General features: G+C 36.4%; 1 protein-coding gene across 4 annotated transcripts in view; it reads left to right on the top strand.

The window, feature by feature from the left end:
* The first annotated feature begins 545 nt into the window (after nt 1-545).
* The window catches only part of Ergic2 (ERGIC and golgi 2), a 40,599-nt gene continuing 14,940 nt past the window's right edge, over nt 546-26,204 (top strand). Inside the window, exons 1-9 of one of the 4 annotated variants that reach the window (XM_023563787.2) lie at nt 916-1,014; nt 2,707-2,749; nt 4,868-4,932; nt 9,368-9,510; nt 10,634-10,742; nt 12,905-12,951; nt 14,042-14,112; nt 22,941-22,981; nt 25,892-25,993. In XM_023563787.2, the coding sequence (XP_023419555.1) occupies nt 9,405-9,510; nt 10,634-10,742; nt 12,905-12,951; nt 14,042-14,112; nt 22,941-22,981; nt 25,892-25,993 (476 nt within the window). In that variant the 5' untranslated portion in view covers nt 916-1,014; nt 2,707-2,749; nt 4,868-4,932; nt 9,368-9,404. Of the gene's footprint in view, nt 1,015-1,146; nt 1,390-2,706; nt 2,750-4,867; nt 4,933-9,367; nt 9,511-10,633; nt 10,743-12,904; nt 12,952-14,041; nt 14,113-22,940; nt 22,982-25,891; nt 25,994-26,204 lie in introns of those variants that run through there. The other 3 variants (XM_003466796.5, XM_063254487.1, XM_063254488.1) reach the window with 3 other exon arrangements.

Genomic DNA, 26,204 nt, shown 5'->3' with positions numbered 1-26,204 from the left:
TTAACTGGATTAATTCTGAAAGTCTGGAAAGAAATTTACCAGTGGAAATCTATGCCCTTATTTTGGGTGCTAGTTTCAGCTAGATGAGATTTCATATTTCTGTAAATACAATAACGTGATTTGCATCTCTGAAGAACATCTTAGGTGGTCAAGATCTAGCTCTGTGACTCAGGCTTTGAGTCATGCAGGGCAAGTCAGACTTTGAACCCCACTGCCTCTTGGTGTAAAGGCCTTGCATATTAAGCAGGTAAGTAATGGTGTCACCTGAAAAGTGGTGTTAGAATTAGCGAGTGCTGAAAGTGTTTAACAGAATCAAATTATCACTTAGTCGTAATTATGCTTTCAGTAGACTTTTTTGGTCTCTAATTCAGCCAATTTAAACCCCACTGTGTGACTAAAATCCGAGAGGCTGAGAAAGGAGCTGCAATGAGCGTCCTCCAGCAACTCCTGCGATTACCCTCCCCGACCCCGCAGTGGGTGTCGCTAGGATAAAGGGCCATGAGGCAGGCACGTTTTCTCCCAGAGCTTCAGTCGCGGGAAACAGGACAAACACTGACCCGTACTCCAAAACAGCTCCTAGACTGGAAAGAGCTCTAAGCGCTCTTGACCGGAGGAAACAGGGACGCGGATACAAGGCGCAAAAGGCGACAGAAAAAGGAGTGGGGAGCCGTGCTAGCGACTCAGTCAGTGGCCCCCAACCTAACCCAGGCGAATATGTGCAAAGACGGAGGGGACTTGGCATCTTCTCCTCCCGCCTGAAGCGGTCACTGAGAGCCGAGCAGCGGTCCCTAAAGCGCGTCCCAAACTCCTTTCAATGTAGACACGCCCCTTTCACCTTGACCACGCCCTCGGAACGTTCGTTGCACAGATAGTAACGCGAGAATTCTACTTGCCACCCTACGACGTGTTCACTGGTGATAGTCGCTTTTGTTCTCGCGATACTTCCGTGTACTCGGGAACCGGGCGGCCCGGGCTCCTGTGAAATATGGCGGCCGGCTGGTACCGTAACACAAGGTAAGATACTGAAAAGCCGCTGGTCTCTGTTCCTCGGCTGCTTAGGGTTACCCGCGGCGTGAATGTGGTTGAGAGGCTGGTGTTGGCTTGGCTTCCCCGCCTTCTCGCCTCCTGGGGAGCCACTCCTCCCGGGGGCGTTCCTGGCCGAACCCTGGGCAGCGCTGGGGCCGGCGCTCCTCACTGGGTTCAGGAGTGTCCCAGCTGTCCTACGGCCCGAAGTCCTCCACGGCTTCCTCGACAGCGCCTGCACCCTGGCTCCTGCCTCTTGCCTCTCACGGTGCCCGGGGGCGGCTCCTGGCCGCAGGCAGGTGGTGTCCCGCTCCTCCCGGCGCCTGGCCCCTGCTTAACTCACAGACTCACTCACCCGGCTGCAAGGTGCTCTCTGTGGGAAGGGATAGGGCTCGGCCCAGTATGCGCGCGCGGGAGAGGGCGCAGGAGAGCTGCCGGGCCACGCGAGGTGCGCGCTGCGCTGGCCCCGGGGTCCTTGCCCTTCTCGCGTTGAAAATCTTTCGGAGGTCGCTTGCGCGCCCGCAAGGAAGGGAGCGGTGGGCATCCGGGGCGTGTAGAGTTGGTAGATCTTTGCTGTGGAAAACACATACCCGTAACTTTTGAGCATCTAGTGTCCTCGAGACTGGAGCCAAAGTAACATCTGTTAAAATGCTGCAAGACTGGTTTCAAAAGCAAGATACAGTCAAAACACTTCAGTGAAGTTTAGTTCCATTATTTCAATTAATTGCGTGACCTGATGTCTGGAACTCGGATACGGACATAAAGAAATGAGCCTGGCTGGTTCGCTGAAATTAATGTAATTATTCCCGTTCGCTTAAAGGAGAAACAAATTTCCTGTTTTTGTGGGTGGGGAGTGGATGGGAAAAGGAAAAAGTTTCTCTTTTTGATAGTAAATTTTAATACACTGCTGAGCATTGTAATGCTGTATCTAGTTTGTAAGCGCTCTCAGTGAGACAAAGAATTAGGAAAAACTTTCCAGGAATTTCTTTTCTCTGGGGGTTAGTAATTTTAATGGAAGACAAAAATGAAGTTCATTTAAAATAGAAGTTACTTTCAGTTAGGCGTGATGGCACATACTTGTATTCCCAGTATCCTGGGAGGCTGAGGCAGGAGGATCACAAGTTTGGGCGATGTAATTCCAAACTTAGCCGGGCTCTATCACAGAATAAAAATTAAAAAGGACTGGGGGTGTGGGGCTGGCGATGTAGTGAGTGTGAAAGCCCTGGGTTCAGTCTTCAATACAGAAAAAAGTTATTTTATCTGTTTCTTCAATAACTTTTATTTGATCATTTTCCAGCACTTATCTTAATTCTCTAACCTCTCTTGCTTTAGTTTCCTCATCAGTAAAATGGCAATGATACACTAACATGTGACTCATAATGAAGTTGTGGAATTAAATTAAAACATACAAAGCATTAAGAACAGTACCATATCTGTTTTCCATACAGTCAGAACTTAGCTTGCTACTTATTTTTAAAGTTTTTGTTTTCTGACTTCCTAGTTGTAAATGTTACCTTGATACTTAGTCAAAATATGGACTGAAAAGATACTTTCTTTCTAACCTGAATGGAGTAAACTTCTTCAGAGCCTGTGGTTAATATGTTGTTACTCTTGGCTTCCAATTGCTGTTACTATGTCTGTCTTACTATAACCTAAATTCTTCTTTAATACCTCTTCCTGTAGTCTTGCTGCTGTGGAAGTCAGTCCTATGCCTCTGGGTTTCCAAGTAAGCCACAATCTTGCTTTTATGATCATCCGTTCTATTGTATGTGTCACTGACCTTTTTTCCTCATGCTTATGTTCCTTATACTTTAATGTTAAGCACTTTTTTTGATTAGCTGCTATAGTCAAGTCATTCTTTGAGGACTTAAACCTATCCTTGCTTCAGTCGTTCTACCAGACATTTACGTATTTTTTTTTCTTTTTTGCTGTGACTATAGTCTCTTTCTTAATTTTCATTGTTTCATAGAATATGCTTCCTTCCTCTGTGAGATTATCAATTAACCTCAGATACGTTACCACTAAATCTTAAGTACCTTACAAATCTGCCTTTCTTGAAATGAGACAAGTATTTACTAATTTATTAAATTAGAAAATAAATATTTAGTAAATGGAAATTTCATTTTTATACTCATTAAAAACTATGAGGTAGGCATTATTTTCTCCTCTCCCCATTTAAAATAAAATTACATAAGGGATCTTGAGAAGTTGAGAATCTTTCCAAATTTGTTACATAACTGATAAGAGCCTCAATAATCCAGTTTTTTTCTAATGACAGCACTCAATGTTTATACCATCTCACTTGATTTCCAAATAAACATTTTTATCCCTGAAAAAAGTTACTAGGTTTATTTGAATTATTTTGGGGCAAATAACTTTTCAAACACAATATTTAACTCTTAGGAAAAGGGCCAAATTTTAAACTAACATAGTTAAGTACTTTTGTGCGTGCGCGTGCCTCTGTGTGTGTGTGTGTGTGTGTGTGTGTGTGTGTGTGTGTGTGTGTGTGTATTTTCAGGGTTTATTAAGTGAGACTGAGGTGTTTTTGTGTAGCTTTATGTCTTTTTGGGATGGTGTGGGACAAGATCTCCCAGTGTAGTCGAGGCTGTCCTTGAACTCACGTTGTAGTCCAGCCTGCCCTCAAATTCATGGTGATCCTCCTGTTTGAGCTTCCTGAGTGCTGAGATTATATGTGTGTGCTGCTACCACAGCTGGCTCATAAAACAAAGTGGTTTTCATTGTAGTATTCTAATGCTGCATAATTAAGTAATTTATATTTATAGATAGCTGTGGTTTTACTTTTATTTCTGTAGTTTAGCGATTCCCTGAATAGTATTTATCTCCTTACTCATTCTAATTAATGGAATATATTAGTTTCCTGCAGCTGCCTTAACAAATACCATAACTGGGAGCTTAAAACAACAGACATTTATACTGTCACACTATTGGAAACTGAAAAGTCCAAAACCAAGTGGTGGTGGGCCATACTCACTTTGGAGGCTCTATAAAGAGTCCTTTGCCTCTTCCTAGCTCCTTGGCAGTTCTGTAGACGCGTCTAACCTCTGTCTTCATTGTGGCTTTACCCTGTGCTTCACGTGGTCATCTTTCGGGGTTCTAGTCGTTAGACTTTGTATCATCCTAACCCATGATTGCATCTGAATTGATCTGCAAACACCATGATATTTCTGAAGAAGGCCCACTCACAGAGGCCAGGGGTTAGGACTTCATATCTTTGTGGGAACACAGTTATACCCACAACATGGCCATATGTGTTCACCAATTAAATATTTCTCATTACCAAATATATATTATAAGTAGAAATTGACTGATAAAACTTGGGTGATGGATAAATTATCTCTTGTTGGTTTTAAACTGAATTGAGCAGATTGTAAAAGGTTCATGAATTCTCAAATTTTAGTAAAGCATCAGGTAGTCTCATTCAGATGAAAACAGTGACAAGATACCAGTGACATTACTTATATCACTGGTGTCTGTATTCCTCCCATGTGGAGGGGGGGGAGTTTCTTATTTCTTACAAAGTTATTCAAAGTGTTCCCTTGGCCACTTGTTCCCCAGTGACTTCCTGGGCAGTTTGGGCTGACAGTAAAGAAACAGATGTGCTAGTGATTGTCAAGGTATAAGTAGCAGCACCAACCAGCTGACAAAGTTTTTGATTGTGTAGATCAGTCTAAAAAAGTATATAGGAAAAAATAAACAACAGGAAGGCCCTGAGTTTAAGGGCTAACACAGAATTATAGTTTTTGATTTTGTTACAAGGATATCTAAAAACAGCACTGAAAAACCTCGATTATTAAAAACCTGTTATTTTTGTCGTCTCATAAAGGAAAGAACATTTTGATGCAAATAAGAAAGAAATAATCTCAGGATAGAAGACGGATTTTTAAATTGGTAAGTTTTTAAAAAAGTTTTTCCACTGTACTCACTGTTCTCATCTATGTAGAGATAGAAAACTGTGGTGGTATCTTTTGGGGAACACTGTACTTTTTTAAAAAAAAAATTGCTGACCAAGAAGCAGAGAAGCAAACGGTGTGGGAGCAATGGAATGGGCTAACTGGGAGGGGTCTAAGGTTTGAGAAGCCTGGTGAACTCGAAGAGCTTAAAGGGTAGTTGTTTCAGTATGGAGAAAGAAGAAAATGGTGTTTTGGGTTTTTGATGTGCAGAGATTATTGAGAGATAAGAGGAGCCAAGACAGTCCTTTTCTGTGAGTACAGAATTGAGATGAAGGTTCGTGGAGCAGAAAAACTGTTAAGCTTATGTGATAGAAAGATTTTATTGTGAGTGAATTCCATGGGATTGTGAATTCAAAGGACGCTTTTAGAACAGGAGAGGAGGAATGTGTAAGTGTTAATACATAAGTGCTGAAGCAATTAAAGAAATTACAGTACAGCTGAATGTCAGTAGAAGGTGGCAGCAGGTCCTGAACTGAAATTCAGTGTGTACTGTGCTTTGATTTTTAAATAAATTCGCATAGTCTGCATAGGTTTTTGGATTCAGCCTACTTGGGATCAAATCCAGGTTTCACCACCAGCTCTGTGCCCCTGAGGAAAATTGTTTGACTGTTTCATGCCTTGTTTCCTCATCTCTTTCTCTCTCACCCTTTTTTGTTTGTTTGTTTGTTTTGAGACACAACAGTTAGAAGTACAGCTAACTTTCACGTATGAGTCAAAGAATTACATGTTTTGAGACAGCATTTTGCTATGTACTTCAGGCTGGCCTTGATCTTTGTCTCTGGTTTGGCCTCGAACTCTTTGCAATCCTCCTGCCTCAGCCTTCTGAGTACTGGGATTATGGGTGTGCAACACCATACCTGTCTCCTTGTCTCTACTTAGGATTAAAAATAGTATGTGCTTCATAAAATGCAAAGTGAGTTAATACATGATGGCTACGCATAATGGTGTATACCTGTAATCCCTGCATTCAGGAGACTGAGACAGGACAATTGCCATGAGATCAGCCTGGGCTACATAGATCAAGGCCAGCCTGAACTACATAGCAAGACCCTGTCTCAAAAAATAAAATTCTTTGAATCAGACATGAAAGTTAGTTGTACTTCTGTGTTGTGTCTGTGTGTTAACTATTAATAACATTAGATACACTCGAGCAGGGAAGAGATGCTGAGAAATATGATAAAACATACTGTCTTTTTACCATGTGAGTCTGAGAAATAGAGTCAGAATTGGAAAGGAATTTCCACTGGAGGTCAGGTTTCATAGGTAGAGGGATTGCTTTTAGAAACACTAGATGTTATTGAATGACATATCTAAATGGTGGCTTTATAGATTAGTAAGTCTTAGAATGAATTTCTTGGATGTTAGTGAGTTTTTAGGAATGGGACAGGAAGGTTATTTGCCGTAGGTGCCCAGTTGTGGGATAAGAATGAAGGAAGTGGGCTTCTAAACAGGAGTGCCACAGAAGTTGTGTGCAGTCTTAGAACACTGGTAGTGAACCTTTGGCATTAGTTTTTCTTTGTGACAAAAGTTGTTAATTTGTGAGTTGTTTTTTCCAAACTAAAACCTCAATGTCCAGGTATAATTGCAATGTTGACACTTTGCAATAAATCAGTGGGTTTTGGGTTGCATTTTTGGGACTTGTCTCTAAAAGATTTGCCATCACTGTAAGAGTATTTATAAAAGCTAGTTAGCTACTGACCATATTTTTATGCTTATATATAATTTAAAAGAAAGCACTTACAGGGCCAAGGATATAGCTCAGTGACATAAGCACCTACCTGGCAAGTGCAAGGTTGTGTGTGTTAGATCTTTGGTACCAAAAAGAAAAACGAATTTATGCAGTTTATGAAAATGCAACATTTTAGAAACTTTTGAAAGAAGAACCATTTTCTGTGTTTGCTGAATAGTGCGGTAGAAACTGAGATTTATATTTGCTGAACTGTTTTATACATTTGCCAAACTGTGCTGTAAAAACACTGTTTTCAAGCCATTGTTTTAGGTGCTGTGATTACTGTAATGAGCAAAACAGGAAAACCTGCCTCCCTCATGAATCTTACATGGTATATATTTACCCACATGTGACACTTTGTTGTGATTTGAAATCTGTGCTACTGTGTGTGTTTCATGGAGAGATTTTCTTCCTTCCCTCAACAAACATGTACTGGATACCTTTGTGACAGGCATTGAAATTACAGAAATCCAACCAGAAATGATTCCTTCCCTAACAAACCAGAGAAAAAGGAAATGAAACCAGCAGTTACAGGCAGTGTAAGAAGGGTTCAGTGTTTAGATCACGTAGATTAGGGGGTGACAAAGCATTTCTTTTCTCAAGACAGAGATGAGTATACTGGGACTGGAAGAGAACATAGAACTAGGTAAATAAGAAGTGGGCGTGGGGATATAGACCATCTCTGGCATAGATAGCAACATATTTAAAGAATTTAAAGTGATTTGTGGCTGGAACTTAAACTGAGGCAGTGAGTTTAAAGGAAAGTAACAGAACTTGGACTTGAAGGACTTTAAAAAACATGCTATATTACAGTTGGTATTTATAAGTGCAATGGGATTTATATTCAAGGAGTTTTAGAAAAATAACAAGATTTCTGTATTAAAAAGATAATTCATAGGAACATGGAGAACAGATCAAGAGTTTAGGGCGAGAAATTTTTGAAACATGTAGTTGTAGATTTTGGCAGTTGAGCCTATGATCTGGTCAAAGGTTTTTCTTTAGATGATTAGGAAGAGAGGACTGTTTGAGAGAAATTTAGGAAAAGTGTAAGTATAAGGTTATAACTCCTGTTTGTGACTTTTGCAGCTTGGCGCATGGTTTTAATTATTAAAATAGGGGATACAGGAGGAGGAACAATTATTAATTAATAGGGTGAAATTCTCCTCTTGAGGACTGGGTGAATCTGAACCTTTGAAATGTTCTGGGGATATAGGACAAGAGATAGTTTGAATAGGGTGAAATACTGCCTTTTGATTTTGTTGAGTCTGAATCATCTTTGAAATGTTTAATTGAAAATGGAAACAAAGAAATGGAAGTGTATCTGTGGTGAGGTTTTGGCTGACAATAAAAGAAAGCCAAAGGAATGGGAAAAACTGGGGAGTGGAGGTTAGGAGTACAGAGCCTGAGAGGGGCAGGTAAGTTGCAAAGTGAGATAGTCTTAGAGGAGAATAAAAATCAGGAGTGTTGTACAGGTTGAGCATCCCTTATCCACAGTGCTTTGAACTGGAAGTGTTTCGGGTGTTACAGTTTTTTAATTTTGGAGTACTTGAATTAACTACCAGCTGAGCGACTACAGTGTTAAAATTATAAAAATAGGAGAATTCAATTATCATTTGTTTGACCTTTTTTTTTCCACTCTCCTGTACTGAGGATTGAACCCAAGACCTTCATGCTGAGCTACATCTCTAGTCCTTTTTATTTTTTTATTTTGAGGAAGAGTCTAAGTTGCTAATTTGCCTCGCTGGACTTGAACTTATTATAACAACCTCCTGCTTCAGTTCCCAGAGTGCTGGACTAAGTTACATGTTGTCTGACATTTTAGATGAGTTGGCTTACTGATCTAAAAGGATAACAATTAATTTTAAAAAATATTTTATTATAAAAATAGATAATTTGCAAGGGCCAAAATAACGTAAAACTTAAATTTTCCCATGGTCTACTTTGGCTATTTTTGTATATAAAATTGTTTGTTTCTTGTACATCTTTCCTTGTTTGCCATAGAATTAGTGGCATAAGGCCTTTGAATCTTAATGTGTCATGAGTATTTTCTTATGTCATTAAATAATTAATATGATTTTCATTGGTTACACAGATTAATACCTGTCATTTTACCACAATTTGAATGTTTGATACCTTACATTTCTTTGTATCTTCAGTATTTTAAAAAACGTAATACTATTGGTACAGCCCTCATCATTAAATTTTTGTTCATGATCCAGATTATTGCCTTAAGGTACATGTCTAGAGAAGAATTTACTTAGTCAAAAGACAAATGGTGCACATTTATATCATGGTTAGCAATATATGAGGTTGCCTATTTTATTTCATCATTATCCATTACTGAAAATTATTCTTTTTATATATTTGTCAGTATATATTTATATATTTAATAAAAAATAATTTGAAATTTCAGTTTATACCTTTAAATATTACAAATGCTCAAATTATTTTAGACCTAGTTGTTTTGCTGTTCAGTGTGTCTGTGTGTGGAAGTTGCCTTTCACTGCTCGCTTTGTCGGGGTGCAGAAGGGGAAAGGAACGGTATGGGTGAGGGCTGTGCCTTCAGAAGGGAGGGGAACACTGATGTGCTGTAAAGCAGTTTGTCAGTTATCAGAGTTCACTCATTCGTTACCTTATTTCTTAGCATGACTATATGAAGGAAGAGGAAGGTTTTCCTGAAGATGAGGCGACTGAATCGGAAGAAAACCTTAAATTTGGTGAAAGAGTTGGATGCCTTTCCAAAGGTTCCTCAGAGCTATGTGGAGACTTCAGCCAGTGGGGGTACAGGTGAGTTGTAGTTCAAATTAAAATCCCCACAGTAAGTGCAGCTTCCAAGTGTGCAGAAATGTAGAATACACAACCCTAGCATGAGGGAGAACCCACAGTGACCCGCTCACTAATTTTGTAGTCTGTCTGTCCTTGTGTCACTATTTGCTCTGATTTTATTACTTATATTCTATATATAGCATCCAACCCAGTGCCACTTGTGCACTTGTAGTGTTTATTGTGATGTTAACCAGTTTATGCGGTTTTACCGCTTTGGTACTCTTTGTCTATATGAAGTCAGAGTAACAAGATTTTTATGTACAAATGGAGTTAAAGTTCAAAGTTATGAAATGATGCTGATATTAACTCTTTACTGTTTTGGTTAACAATAAATCATTGTAAACATTATTTAAAATTTCCTGAATTTCACATTATTTTTGAGAGGCAGTGTAATAGTGAAGAATTTAGACTTTAAATGCAGACTTCGGACTGTCTGAATTCACATCTCACCTTTACCCCTTCTTGTGAGGAAGAAGTTACTCAAATCAGTCTCTGCCTTTCTGTCTTCCATGAAGTAAGGATTTTAGTATTTACTTTCTAGAGTTACTAAGTCAATTAAGTAAATTATTATGTAAAATCTTTAAAGTGGTGTTTTGTACAAATGGGAGTATTTGTTAAATAAAATTAGGAAAATACTGTTTTTCCTTTCCCCATGAAGAGCTAATAAAATAAAATTTCACCAGAAGTCTACATTTTTATTGGATAAAATTCTTGCTATTTCTAATCCCTGTAGTTAAGTTTCTTAATGAAAATAGTACAGGTTTTTGTGCAACCCATGTTAAGTGTATGTTCTCATATTATTCTTGTCTAGTCTTACTCAGATTGGCAAATATATTAGTGAAAGACCTCTAAAATTGAAAAAATAAAATGCTTTTTTAACTTACAAATATGAACGCAAACATTTATGTTCACTGAATTTTTCATTTTGATCTGTTTTAGGAAAAATATATAACGTATTTTGTAGAAAAACCTTTTATAGTATTCAAATGGCAGTCCTTAGACACTTTTTGCTTGCTATAATCTCACTTGAAAATTTTTCCTCTTCATCTTTTTTGTTTGTTTTAATTGTTGTTGTGTTTCTCAGTTTCTCTAATAGCATTTACCACTATGGCTTTATTAACAATAATGGAATTCTCAGTGTATCAAGACACATGGATGAAGTATGAATATGAAGTAGACAAGGATTTTTCTAGGTAACATTATTTCCTTCTGAAAATACTTTCAGATTCAAGTTGTTTTGAAAATAACATACCTTTAAAAAAAGTCTGCCCATTTATATTTGGTTTATCTTGGATTTGAAGAAATAGTCCTTTTAAGTGTCTCTTTAACCACATGCATAAGGTGAAACATTTTAGAATCACTTAAAGTCTGGTAAAATTCTAAAACAGGGTCTCTAATTTAGTATGCACTTTTAAAAAATGACTTAAGAAAATGTGTTTTTCTTAACTGTATGTGTATAAAATTGTTTAAAACCACTTATTCAAGATTTAGAAATACCTTTCTGATCTTTGTGCGGAATATACATAGTCTAAAGATATATTACATAGACTTATAACTTGATTTTTATAAACTATATCTGAGTTAAATTTTGATATAAGTAGTTTCACATCTAAACTTTGGAAAATGAAGTATTTTAGGAGATAAGATCTACTTTACATTTACTCATTTATTGGAATTTTTTAATGGATGGCAGATAAGGTCATAATATTAAAATTGCAGTAGATAGGAAGAAATACTTCTTGATTAAAATTTTAGTTCTTCAGTTTAGTAACTACTGACTTTTGGGAAGTTACTGATTTTTTTTTTTTTAAACTGGGACTCCAGCTCATGACCTCACCCTTGCCAGGCAGGTGCTGTGCTGCTGAGACAGACCCCTGGCCCAAGTTGCTGAATTTTAACTGAGTGTGTTTCAGTTTCCTGTTTTGTAAAATGTAATAACACTCTCTTTCTTGTGGTGTTCATGATAAATTGGCTCATATTTGTAAATTTCTGGATAGCTATGAATAAAACATAGCTTTTTTCTTTTTTTTTTTGGTCTTTTTCATTTTTATCGGTACCAGGGATCGAACTCACGACCGCCTGCTTGCAAGGCAGGTGCTTATGCCGCTGAGCTAAACCTCCTGCCCCCAGTTGACTTCTTTCAAGCTGCAGTCTCTGCATCTTCTTATGAGTATTATTCTAGGTACCATTAGACTTCAAAGAATTCATTGTTCTTATTCTTAATTGTTTTTTAGCCCCAGTAAAGTACATTTTATTTTTTCTCAATGCAGTGTTAGATAGTTCGTGTGGTGGGACATCCAGAAGCCCTCTTGACCTCCTACTAGCTAGTTCATATAGCACTTCCTGAACCTAACTCCCAGGGTCATTTGGAGCAAGTTTGAACTCTGGATAATTTTAATACTCTCTGAAGCTATAACAATTTGTAATTCCTTTTTGGACTCAGATGAAAATTATAGAAGTGAAACAAGTTTTAGTAGGAAATGTGCGCCTCAGTTTAATGTCCTTATTCTACTGCTTATAATGTGTAATTCTGGTTATTTGAAAATTAATTTTATTTGAACTAAGCATTTGAAAATAAAAGATTGGTCGAATCTTTTTAAAAGGCGATGCAAAATTGAAGCAACAGATTTCCTTTTTTATAATGTGCTTGTATTTACTGAGTTACACAGCTTCAGTTTCCTGTGTGTCACGTTAGTGATTGAATAGTTTTCATCAAGCATTTCGTCAAGCTTTGTGGATTACTTGAAAAACCAAAGCCTTGCATCTTATGGCTACATGATAGAAAGAAGCTAGTATTAGTAAGACATGTAGCATAATGACATTAGTGATGGTAGAAGAGAAAAACGTGTAATTCCTAATTCTTGGTTTTGAAAGTTTTACATGCTGAAGGGAGCATCTTCCATCTTAGAATACAGATCTAAGGGAGGCTCTGTCCAAATGTTATGTAAATAAGTTAAGATTTTTTTCTGAGTTGCCCAGTGCTGTTTGTCTCGGAGTTACTGTTATGAAATTAAAAGGTGCTGTGTTAAAAATCTGAGATCATGGGCTAGGGATTTAGCTCAGTGGCATAAGCGCCCTGCCTGGTAAGTGCAAGGTCATGAGTTCGATCCCTGGTACCAAAAAAAAAACAAAAAAAAACAAAACAAAACAACAACAATAAAAATCTGAAATCAGAAAGGTTTTTGGAATAATCACAAAATGAAACTTCTGTACTTTTGTTTTAGCTGTAAGACTTGCAATCCACATTTTAACTAGCATATTCTGCTTGAAATCCCATTTTTCATTTCTTAGTTGGTTTCTGTTTCGACATGCTTTGCTGACTGTCTGGTTCTGAAGTGTGCTTTTTGTCTTTTAGTAAATTGAGAATCAACATAGATATCACCGTTGCCATGAAGTGCCAGTGTAAGTGCACATGCAGCTCCATGACCCTGTATGTTTAACGTTCAAACAGTTGCCTATAAAATTAAAAGCCAAACATTGAATTTTAACTTTGTTTTTCCTCTATAAATTTAAAACTTTTATTTAATAGTGCAGATTGTTTCACTTCAGTTTATATTCCTTAAATGTCTGCCTGTAAGAAAACAGATTTAGCTTTCACATTAGTACATAACTAAAATAAAATGAGAGGAAAATCTTGTCAGAGTTTAGTCTGAGTGCATTCTCTTTTCTTTTTGGCATACCGTGTTTTCGAACCTCATTCCACACACATATCTTTACTGTAATTTATTCTTACATCTTAGAATACAGATCTAGCTCTTTTAAGTGAAGTGAAAAGCTACCTTTTTCTGTTTCCTTCCCTAGTTCCTTCCATTTGATTGGTAAAAGTGAAAAGAATGCCAATGTGTTCAATAGATTATGTTTCAGTCAATATTGCTGTCAAAAATGGTGTTACTTTTGTGTATAAAATGTCTCTTAAGTTACTGCTTCAAAGTAGAGACAGGCCAGGCAAATGCTGTGTTCCCAGCATTTGGGAGGCTGAGGCAGGAGGCTTGCTGCAAGTTTGAAGCCAACCAAGTCTACATAGTGAGTTTAAGGCCACCTTGGACTATAGCTAAGACCCTGTCTCAAAATAAACAAAACAAAGAACTCCCTGGACAACGTTTTAATGTGAAATAGTCCTGCAATTAAGAGGTTTCTAGATTTCAAAACATCCTTAAATATGTATCTTTTCCTTCCCATTTTTCCTTGATGATTTTGAAGTGATAAGGAAATACTTTATATCTAAATTTTGAGCTAGTGTACATACTGAATGTCATAGTTTGCCTTTTTAATTCAGGCTAAGTTTTATGCTTTTTAAAATGTAATTCCTTATCTAGTTTTCTGAAGAAGAAATAGAAAAAGCATTATTAAATTTTGGAATAATATCCACCAAAGCTGTATAATGCCTCAGCTTTAACTTTTGAACAATTAAGTAGTATAGGAAAGTAAGACTATGTGCTTAGTGAATTTTCTGTTGTCTTTGTTTATATCAGATTTTTTTTTTTTAATGCAGATGTTGGAGCAGATGTATTGGATGTAGCAGAAACAATGGTTGCATCTGCAGATGGTCTAGTTTATGAACCAGTAAGTTCATGATTTCTTAACTGTGTGCTCTGAAGAATTATATTCTTGTAGACAGTTTTAATATTTGCCTTTATTTTTATTTGTATTTTATTATTTTAAAAGTATTCCATTTCTTTGTGCAAAATTTAAATGAAGTGCAAGGGAAAAAAGTTATCTCTAATACATTTTGGATTTTATAAACTCAGATTTTTTTTATTAGTATGTGTGCTGTAAATCATGACTATATTCATCATGGCTGTTTTGTAACCTCATTCTTAATATTTTTTTGTTAATGTTTCCTAATAGTTTTCTCATATCTTTTATTAATTACCATAGGGATCAAATTTTCTACTTTTTCTGTATTGATTTGTAAACTTGTCTTTTAGAGGTGTTTGAGCTGGGTTTGTATCATAAGAATGAAATAGTATCTGAGAGGAGGTATTCATAGGTACTATTTTTTTCCATTTTTTACATCTCTGAAAGTTTACAAAGTGCTGATATTCTTTTGTAATCTTCAAAGCACAAGTTGCACATCCATAATTAATTGTCAGAAAACACTGACACATCACTGGGGAGGTACAGTACTAGCAAGACCTCATTAGAATTAGTTCCAAAGAAACTCAAGAATAAGTGTGAAGCCCGAGCTGCTCTGATGTGCTGACTGGCACATGTGATGTGATGTGGTTGGCATTGTGGAGCTTGTATTTATATGAGCACTCATGAGTTCCTTTGCTTATCTATGTCTGTTAGCCCTTTGGTAAGCAGGATTACAAAGTGATGACTAGCAGTAGTAGGGGAAGAGTAGAAGTGTTAAGTTTGTGGGTTTGAGGGAAGAAAAACAAACCTTGGTTGGCCACTTTCAGTTACTGAATTAATGATAGTTTTTAACAGCACCAACACATACATATTGTATATATGTACACACACACATACAAACATACACCCTTCAGTAAACATTTTTTGAATGGAAGTTTTTATAGAAAAAGTAACTTTGTTGTTGCAACCCTGACTCTTCCTGACCCATTTTCCCACTGACACAGTTGATTTTATAATCATTTTATATGTTATTAGGTACCTTATAAATTCAGGTACTGTATTACAGCATATTGACCTCTTGTCTGGAAATTTGGACCCGGATGATTATTATTTAGACACTTTAACGTTTGTATTATGTTTAATACTATCTTAAGAAAAATTACTCTGTTTTCAGATTGTTTTACTGCTTTTAGTTTTTACCATTCTTAGTTAATTTTACCATTTTATGTAGAGACATTTGAGGTTTCTTTTTCAGCAAGAGTATCATTGGTATCATTTTTACAGACTGCAGCAAGCTTCGTAATTGAGTCATGGAGTAACTTTTTTCCTTGTAAATGCAGATTTGGTGGTTGGCAGAATTCTTACTGATTCCTGGCAAAAATATAGGCTTTGGATGCTTGAATTTTAGTTATAAATTATATTATCTTTTTTTCTTCCAAGCAATTGTGTTTTGTGTTAGCTCATTTTAAGTTATTTTAACTCCTTAAACATCATTTTGTATATGTGGTAGATTGCCAGTCTGCATCTATTTCTTTAAATAGACAGTGACCATAGCAAAGTATTTTTTTTTTATTTTTATTTTTTTATTTAAGAGGATAAAGAGAAAAACACAAAACAAACCAAAGCGGTGTAAGGGTACACGTAATACAGAACTACAAAAAAACAAAACAAAACAAAAAAAACATAACAGTAAGAAATCACCTGTTAGTATATTACATATTATCATCTTGAAAATAGTTCCTCAAATCACAGTATCAAAGAATACAAGGTGGACATTCAAACAAGTAGACTGCAAACAGCTGTGTTCAATGATCCAAAAACATTGATACAGTCAGCTATTTAACACCCCTAAACACACTTGCTGTTATATCCGTTAGAGCTCTTTTTCTTTTTTTTTTTTTTCCCTATCTTTTTTACAACAAAATTCACGCACTTTGGATTTCATTACTCCTTAGTGCTTATTACTTTTTTTTTTGGGTGGGGAGGAAGAATACAGTAAAATATGGCAAAACAAAGCTGTCAGTCAATACCAAGTATAGACATAGCACATGATGTAGAACAGAGTACAAGTTTATCAACAATGGTTATCAACGTTGTCCCTTGTTTCCTTAAAAAGAATTGTCTATCTCATTAGATATTATAAAGTTGGACAAAACAGTAGAGAACAAGACCAGTAAAACTTAGGCATTGTAAACATTACAGGACTTCCAAAGAAGACAATAGTCAAACCAGAATGGGTATCTTAGTGAATCTTATTGTCTTCAAAGTAGTTGCCTATGTCTTCAAACTTGATACTACCATATAGAATGGAACAGAGTCTAATCAGTCAAAACAAGATCGTGGGAGTACTACAGGACTTCAAAACAAGTTAATAGGAAATCAAAAAGAGTTACTATTTATATATCATAATTTTTTGAATTTTTTCTTTAATTAAGACAAACATAAGAAATGACTAAATAATTTTTTTAAAACAATAAGGGGGAGATTGAGATAAAGCAGGACATAACAATATAACAATAGAGGTCACAGCATGACTGTTTCAACAACCTGGTACTTCACCACCGTATAACCTGACTTAATAGTAGTTACCATAGTGTCTTTTTCCTTGATATATTTGGATAAAACTTCATATACTCTAGCTTCAAATATTTTCAAATCAAGAAGCCCAGAATAAAGCCTTTCTAATTAATGAGTGAAAACTTTATAAGGCTCCAAGGCCACCTAATGGGGAATCATGATTACCACACATTTTTATATATTTGAATCATTACTTACATTAGGGAAACTATTCGGTATTCACACATGCGAGATTGATTTATTTCACTAATGAGTATGGTCTCAAGCTGCGCCCATTTATTGATAAATATCTCAATGTGATCCTTCTTTATAGCTGAATAATACTCCATTGTATAGAAATACCACAGCTTTTTTATCCATTCCTCAGTTGATGGACACTTGGGTTGTTTCCAAGATCTGGCGATTACAAATTGTGCTGCTATAAACATAGGTGCACATATATCACTGTGGTATGATGCTTTCAGTTCTTCTGGGAATATGCCTAGAAGTGGAATAGCTGGAATAAATGGGATTTCCAGTCCCAACTTTTTGAGAAATCTCCAGACAGATCTCCACAAAGGCTGTACCAGTCTACACTCCCACCAGCAGTGCAGGAGAGTTCCTTTTTCCCCACAGCCTCTCCAGCATTTGTTGTCGGTTTTCTTGATCCTGGCCATTCTTTCAGGAGTGAGATGGTATCTCAGTGTGGTTTTAATTTGCATTTCTCTAATGACCAATGATGATGAGCATTTTTTCATGTATTTATTTGCCATTTGCATTTCTTCATCTGAGAATTGCGTATTCATCTCAGATGCCCATTTTTGGATTGGATCTTTGAATTTTGGAGGTCTGAGTTTCTTTAATTCTTTATATGTTTTAGACAAGAGGCCCTTGTCTGAGAGAGAGTTCACTAAAATCTTTTCCCAGTTTGTGGGTTTTCTTTTCACTATGCTGGAGATTTCTTTTGACATGCAGAAACTTTTTAATAAGAAGTGGTCCCAGTTATTGATTCTGGGAAGTATTTCCCGTGCGGTTTGAGTCCTGTTCATGAATTCTTTACCTACTCCTATGTCTCCAAGGTTTCTACCTAATTTGTCTTCCAATAGATTTAGTGTTTCTGTTTTAATATTCAGATCTTTGACCCATTTAGATTTTAATTTAGTACATGGTGATAGACATGGGTCTAGCTTTAGTTTTCGGCAAATGGAGAGCCAGTTTTTCCAGCACCATTTATTAAAGAGACTGTCGTTCTTCCAGTGAACCTGCTTGGCTCCTTTATCAAAGATAAGGTGGTTGAGTGTGTTCGTAGTTGTGGTTGTATCTTCTAATCTATTCCACTGATCTTCGGCTCTGTTTTGATTCCAATACCATGTTGATTTTACTACTGTTGCTTTGTAGTATAACTTCAAGTCAGGGATTGTGATGCCTCCTGCTTTGTCTTTGCTGCTTAGAATTGCCTTTGCGATTCTAGGTCTCTTCTGGTTCCAGATGAAATTTAGGAGTGATTTCTCTAGATCTATAAGGTATGTTGATGGAATTTCTATTGGGATTGCATTGAATCTGTATAACAGTTTTGGGAGAATGGCCATTTTCACAATGTTTGTTCTTCCTATCCATGAGCAAGGGATGTCTTTCCATTTTCTGAGATCATCTTCAATTTCCTTTTTCAGTGTATTATAATTTTCACTGTATAAGTCTTTCACTTCTTTCGTAAGAGTAATTCCTAAATATTTCATTTTTTTGCTTGCTAATGTGAATAGTCCAGTTTCTCTTATTTCCCTCTCTGTAATTTTGTTGTTCGTGTATAGGAATGCTATTGATTTCTGAGTATTGATTTTGTATCCAGCCACATTACTGAATTTATTTATTGTATCTAAGAGTATTTCAATGGAGTTTAGGGGGTCTTCTATGTAGAGTATCATGTCATCTGCAAACAATGATAATTTAACTTCTTCTTTTCCTATCTTTACCCCTTTTATTTCTCTTTCTTGCCTAATTGCTCTGGCTAGTACTTCCAGTACTATATTAAATAGGAGTGGTGATAAAGGACATCCTTGTCTTGTGCCCGATTTTAAAGTAAAGGCTTTCAATTTTTGGCCATTTAGTATGATGCTGGCTGTTGGTTTGTCATAAATGGCCTTTATTATATTGAGGTAAAGACCATTTATTCCAATTTTCTGTAAAGTTCTTATCATGAATAAGTGTTGGACCTTATCGAAGGCTTTTTCTGCATCTATAGAGATGATCATGTGATTCTTATTTTTGGCTTTATTGATATGGTGGATTACATTTATTGATTTGCGTATGTTGAACCATCCTTGCATTCCTGGGATGAATCCCACTTGGTCATGGTGTATAATCTTCTTGATGATTTGCTGGATCCTATTTGCCAATATTTTATTGAGGATTTTTGCATCTGTGTTCATTAGGGAGATCGGTCTATAGTTCTCTTTTATAGTTGGGTCTTTCTCAGGTTTTGGTACTAGAGTAATATTTGCTTCCAGGAATGACTTAGGAAGGATTGCTTCCCTTTCAATTTCATTGAATCGTTTGAGGAGTGTCGGCATTAGGTCTTCTTTATATTTCTTGTAGAATTCTGCAGTGAATCCATCTGGGCCTGGGCTCTTCTTGGTGGGTAAGGCCTTAATTACATTTTCAAGTTCATTAGCAGAGATTGGGTTATTCAACAGTTTTATATCCTCTTCATCTAGCTTTGGTACTTCATATGCTTCTAAGAATCTGTCTATTTCTTCTGTGTTATCAAACTTTTGAGAGTAGAGGTTTTCGAAATAGGTGTTGATGATCCTCTGTATTTCTATTGGGTCTGTAGTGATTTCTCCTTTTTCATTTCTTATTGCATGAATTTGAGCTTTTTCTTCCCTTTTTTTAATAAGGTTGGCTAGGGGCTTATCGATTTTATTTATTCTTTCAAAGAACCAACTCTTTGACTCGTTTATTCTTTGGATTGTTTTCTTAGTCTCTATTGCATTGATTTCTGCTCTGATTTTTATAATTTCCTCTCTTCTTTTGGCTTTGGGCTTGACTTGCTCTTCTTTTTCTAGCTGTTTGAGGTGTAGCATCAAGTTATTTATTTGTATTCGTTCTGTTTTCCTGATGTGGGAACTCAGTGCAATAAATTTTCCTCTCAGAACGGCTTTCATTGCATCCCCCAGATTCCAGTAAGTTGTATCTGCATTTTCATTTTCTTTTAGGTATTGTTTAATTTCTTCTTTAATTTCTTCTGTGACCCACTGATTACTCAAGAGTGTGTTATTTAGTTTCCATGTGTTTGTGGAATTTTTGCAGTATCTTTTGTCATTAATTTCTAATTTCAGAGCGCTATGATCCGATAATATGCAAGGGATGATTTCAACTTTTTTGCATTTGCTTAAATATGTTCTGTGAGCTAATATATGGTCTATTTTAGAAAATGATCCATGTACTGCTGAGAAGAATGTGTATTCTGATGTTGTTGGGTGGAACATTCTGTATATGTCTATCAAACCCATTTGTTCACAGGTGTGATTCAGTTCTGTTATTTCTTTGCTCATTTTCTGTCTGGTTGATCTGTCCCTTGGTGTCAGTGGTGTATTAAGGTCTCCTGTTACAATTGTGTTACTGATAATTTGAGTTTTCATTTCTGTTAATAATTGTTTTATATAACTGGGTGCTCTGGAGTTTGATGCATATATATTTAAGATAGTTATCTCTTCCTCTTGGAGTTTTCCCCTTACGAGTATGTAGTGACCTTCTTTGTCCTTTATGGTCATTGTTGGTTTAAAGTTCACGTTGTCTGCAAACAGAATGGCTACTCCTGCCTTTTTTTGGATTCCTGCTGCATGGAGAATTGTTTTCCATCCTTTGACTTTCAGTCTGTGAGTATCCTTCTGGGTTAGATGGGTTTCCTGTAAACAGCATATGGTTGGATTTTGTTTCTTGATCCATTCTGCTAGTCTGTTTCTTTTGATTGGTGCATTGAGACCATTTACATTAATGGTTATTACTGTTAAATGCTGGTTTATTGTAGGAATGTTATCTCTCTGCTGTTGCATCTTTATCTTTCTGTTCTGTTTAATTATTTGCTTTGCTTAGTGGTTTTTTCCTTTGTGTATCTAAACTGTCTTTCAATATTTTTTGCAGGGTTGGTTTGGTGTTCATGAAGTTCTTCAGCTGTTCTTTGTCATGGAAGTATCGTATTGCACCATCTATTTTGAATGATAGTTTTGCAGGATATATCAGTCTCGGTTGGAAATCATTTTGCTTTAGGATCTGGAATACTTCACTCCATGCTCTTCTTGACTTTATTGTTTGTGCTGAGAAGTCTGCTGTGATTCTGATAGGTTTTCCTTTATAAGTGATCTGTCTTTTCTCTCTGACAGCTTTTAATAATCTATTCTTGTGTTGGATTTCTGGGATGGTGATTATTATATGTCTGGGTGTAGTTTTATTTTGGTTATGACTGTTTGGAGTTCTATATGGTTCACTGATCCTGATGTCAGTTTCCGATCTCATGCTTGGGAAATTTTCAGCTATTACTTCTCTAAATATCCTCCTGACATCCTTCATGTTGTCTCCCTCTCTTTCATTAATCCCTATCATTCTTATGTTATTCTTCTTTGCATCATCTTGCAGTTGTTGAATTGTTGTTTCCTGATTCCTTGTTATTTTCAAAAGAACTTTCCTTTCCTGTTCACTAGCTGCAATCCTGTCTTCAAGGTCTGAAATTCTATCTTCACTTTCATTAAGGCGGTTTTTACAACTTTCAGTGGAGTTTTTTATTTCCTGTATATCTCTGTGCATCTGCATTATGTATTCTGTTTGTTTCTTATATTGCTCGTCTAGGGATTCTATCTTTTTGTTTAGTTCCTCCAATTTTTTATCTGTGTTTTCTTTAGATATATTTAGAATCTCTTTCATTTCTTTTATCATTTCTTCTTTTATCTGGGAGATTATTTCGAGTTTGAATTTCTTTAAAGCTTCCTGGAGTTGCTTGTCAATTTCAGTGGCTATTGTGTCCGATATATGAGGTGGATGGGATATATTTTCTTCTATATACATCGCTCCTAGGGTTTCTTGAGATGGGCTGGAGGTTTGAGGTTGTAATTTGGTCTTTCGTTTTGTCATTTTATTATATTTCTGTGTTTCAAGTGTTATTTGAAAGCTTCCTCAGGATCTGTTGAAAATCCCCTTCTATGTTTGGAGCTACTGAGACTCTGGCACCGCGCTACCCCAAGCCATTGGGCCTACATAACCATTGGCCCTCCTCTGCCTGCTCAGAACTCCACAGTTCCAGACAAGCTGGGCCTCAGGGACACTGTGTGCCCACCTGCCCCTTGGAAGCTCCACAGTTCTTCAATCGCAGCTGGGTTAGGGTACTCACCACAGGCCGCAGTGGTTCAGGAACCTGTGGACCCTCCCTGGTTGCAGAGATATCCAGAGTCCTCCAGACACGCAGAGAGGCCGGTGAGGGCACCCCAGATCTGCCCAGCTCCTCCTCTGCAGACCTATGGCCAGGTGCTGCAGCTAAACAGGCTGGGCTAGGCTGATAGTGTGGGCCCGCCCATCCGTCCGCAACTCAGCAGGTCTCCAAGTGAAGCTGGAATGGGGAGGCTGATATGGAAGCCTCAAACCCACCTCTCTCCTTCACTGCACCTGGAAGCCTGGGGGAACTCCAGCAGTCTGGGCGGAGATATCCAGAGTCCTCCAGACACGCAGAGAGGCCAGTGAGGGCACCCCAGATCTGCCCAGCTCCTCCTCTGCAGACCTATGGCCAGGCGCGGCAGCTAAACAGGCTGGGCTAGGCTGATAGTGTGGGCCCGCCCATCAGTCCGCAGCTCAGCAGGTCTCCAAGTGAAGTGGGAATGGGGAGGCTGATATGGAAGCCTCAAACCCACCTCTCTCCTTCACTGCACCTGGAAGCCTGGGGGAACTCCAGCAGTCTGGGCGGAGATATCCAGAGTCCTCCAGACAAGCAGAGAGGCCGGTGAGGGCACCCCAGATCTGCCCACCTCCTCCTCTGCAGACCTATGGCCAGGCGCGGCAGCTAAACAGCCATAGCAAAGTATTTGTGATTAGTAAAATTTCGTGTTATTTTTAATAAACTGTCACCTTAAAACTTTTGATTTATAGATTAAATCCTGAATATTTGTTTTTGATAACATTATCAATTTATGTTTCCTGCTTAGATAAGATTTTTAAAAATCAAAAGCGAAAGTCAAGAGAATTTAGCAGTGCTATTTATTGCTTTCTCTTTTCAGGCAATATTTGATCTCTCACCACAGCAAAAAGAATGGCAGAGGTAATAAAGCAAGATTTATTGTCTGTTGAAATCTAGATAATGTGTTTTCTGTTGTAAGCTAGTTATAGTTTAACATTTCTCTGCTTGAATTATTAACAGAATTTAGTATATAATATAATCTTTTAACAATTTAAAAATTTAACACATCTTAGGAAAGTTGTGCATAAACTTTTTAAAATATTTTGATTCATAAATTAATTTTAGTATTAAAATTTAATTCTAGATGTAATTTGTGAACGTAGCTTAAAATTTAATTTGAATAGAATGAATACACGGAAAACTAAAAGGCTCTTATTCTGGAAACTAGGACCTAATTAGTGGTGATAGTTAGAGGTAAGTTTTTTATATGGCTTTCTAAAAATTTTCTTTACATATAGTTTTTGTGTTAATAAATATATTTATTATTTTTCATAATACAAATGAGTTCACTCCATACATTTGTTCTCTAACTTGCTTTTTTCCACCTAACATGATAATTTTGCACATTTTAATACGTTTAGTAAGTCCATTTTATGCGTGGACTACAGTATATAAAAATGATACTCAGCATACTTGAGCCTAGTCCCTTTTGTGTTTGTGTTAATGTGTGTGTAAATATTTTTCAGAAATGAAATTTCTCTTTGTAAAGATACTTAACATTTGATATATAGAACTGTATATTCTCCCAAACTGTTGCTTTTCTTGTACTCAAACTATGAGAGTGCTTATTTCTGCATAACCTCATCAAAAATAAGTATAACTAGAATTAAAATTTTTCTGCAAGTTTGATGGGTGAAAATAAGTATTGTGTGTTTTTATTTGCATCTCTATGAAAAAATGGACTATTTTTGTGAATTCTTTTCCTCACTGCTATTTCTTTGCTTTTTGCTCTTTTTTCTGTTTATGTGAAACTGGTTGGTGATGCTTTTGGTTAGTTGATTTTCATTACCTTTTTGAATCTTGTATATTCAAGAAATGCATCCTTTGTTTTATTTAATTTCCTAAATCCTTGTCTCACCCTACACCGTTTTGGATTGCTAGGCCACGTCCTATACTTAAAAAGGCATTGCTCAATTAAAGATTATTGAAAAATAAATTTTTAGCTGTTTTGTTTTCTAGTATCCAGTTACATTTTAAGGGCAAAATGCACTTTAATTTCCAACTTCACTATGTGAGGGAATTTTAATACGAAAGTTGAAATTCATTGAATAGAAGCATTGAATACTAAGTGTGTCAGGCTTCCAGCACTTTTAGTAGAAAGCCATTCAGAAAGGAAATACTGTACTCTGATTCAGAAATATTAGTGATATTTTGTGTTCAGAGTTCAAGGATAGTAGCTAAGTGGGAGTAGAGAGTGTATGCTTTTAAGATGACCAGGGTTGTCCATCATGTTTGAGTTTTCTGCATACTTCTTATGTGGAATTTAGGTTCGGATATTGTTTGACGTATTTTGGGCAGAAGTTAGAGACACACACACACACACGCGTGCGTGCACACATTTTGTGTTATCAGACTGACATCAAGCATCAGCCTAGCATCAAAAGTTGTACTCTGGAAATGCAAGACATAAGAAGGGAAAGTTTTCAATTGCTGGGCTTGGATCCAAAGATTTTAAGTCTTAGATATTAAAATCTGAAGATGAATGTGACTCCTTGAAGCTTCTTGGGTTATCATGTTCTACTTTAAATAAATATTCTTTAATAGCCCATGAATGAGCTGCAGAAAACTTTGTGAATGATGTATATACCAAGATGTTCTTCGCTTTTAGAATTTGCTAAGAGATTTAAATTTTCTATCAGTTGGTATTCTACTTTCTTAAAATACTTAGGAACCAACTTTTCTTTTCCTTGTTACTGGAGATTGAACTCATGACCTCGTGCTTGTTGGGAAGACATTTCGCCACTGAGCTAACCCCTCGTTAAATTTTCTTTTTCTGTGGTTGAAAATTTTAGACCTAGCCTTTCTGGGTTTCTGCTTATTTATGTCCAGATTTAAAGTTTATTCTAAAGTAAGTGTATAGTATAACTATGACTTATTATTTTAAAAACTTTGTTTGCCAGTATTCTACATGAGTGGTACAAATATGCCCATTTGCGTTTCTAGAAAATGCTTATTTAAAAAAAAAGAAAGAAAATGCCCATTTTATCATTATGGTGGAGTGCAGTGTTACAGATTTACATTTGCATTCTTATGGTACCTGTGTTTATGTGTAATTTTTTCCCCAAGTTCAGTGTATGTATTTAAGTGTGTATGTATACACACACATACACATTTATGTGTACGTACATACATACATGCATTTTTAGCCTTTGCTTTTGTCACACCAAAATTGACAAGAAAGTACAGAATTCCCATATAAGACTCCTGTTATATTAGTTACAATTAATGAATGTACACTGACACATCATGACCCAGAGCCATAGTTTATATTAGGGTTCACTGTTGTACATTCTATAAGAAATGGGTAATGTACATATCAACTACTATAGTACTATGAAAAATAGTTTGACCGCCTTAAAAATTCCATGTTCCACCTCTTCATCCTTCCCTTCCTATGGTGTATAGTGTTATACTTGCTGAGTTACAACTTTAGATAGCTTGAGATACTATGGTCTTTAATGATATAAAATTAAGAGAAAATGTGTTTTACAAGTGCTTATTTTTTTATATGTTCGTACTGTTTTTAAAAAATGACAGGAAGAGTATAGTATTTTAGAATTATCTTGCCATAGAATAGTTTAGTTCCCATGAGAAAGGGGGTATTGGGTGACGGTAAATGACTGTGTAATGCAAATTAGATACTCGTGATGGGGTTTATACCCCCAGGAATCTACCAGTTTGAGTCCATCATGGCTATTTATTGTATGGCTCTTACTTGTCTTACGATTTGTATCTACAACACCTAATAAATTAATTTTTTATTGAACTTAGGATGTTGCAGTTGATTCAGAGTAGACTTCAAGAAGAGCATTCTCTTCAAGATGTGATATTTAAAAGTGCTTTTAAAAGTGCATCAACAGCACTTCCACCAAGGTGAGCAATAGACTTTAAATATGTGACTATTTACTGTATGTACTACAAATTTAATGTAGTTTAGTGTTGATTTAGTTTTCTGCATCTTAGAGAACACAGAATTGTACTGTACCAAAATAGTGACTTTTACTCTTAAATTTATAGCTTATGATTTTGATCAGGATTATCACAGGTGCATTATTTCATTTTTATTTAATTTTATGGGTGTGGT

Source organism: Cavia porcellus, unplaced genomic scaffold (assembly GCF_034190915.1).
Source record: "Cavia porcellus strain 051 isolate PalLab524CR breed Dunkin Hartley unplaced genomic scaffold, mCavPor4.1 scaffold_8, whole genome shotgun sequence".
Lineage (NCBI taxonomy): Eukaryota > Metazoa > Chordata > Mammalia > Rodentia > Caviidae > Cavia > Cavia porcellus.
Note: the sequence above shows the minus strand (reverse complement) of the source record. Positions and strands in the feature narration are given on the sequence as shown.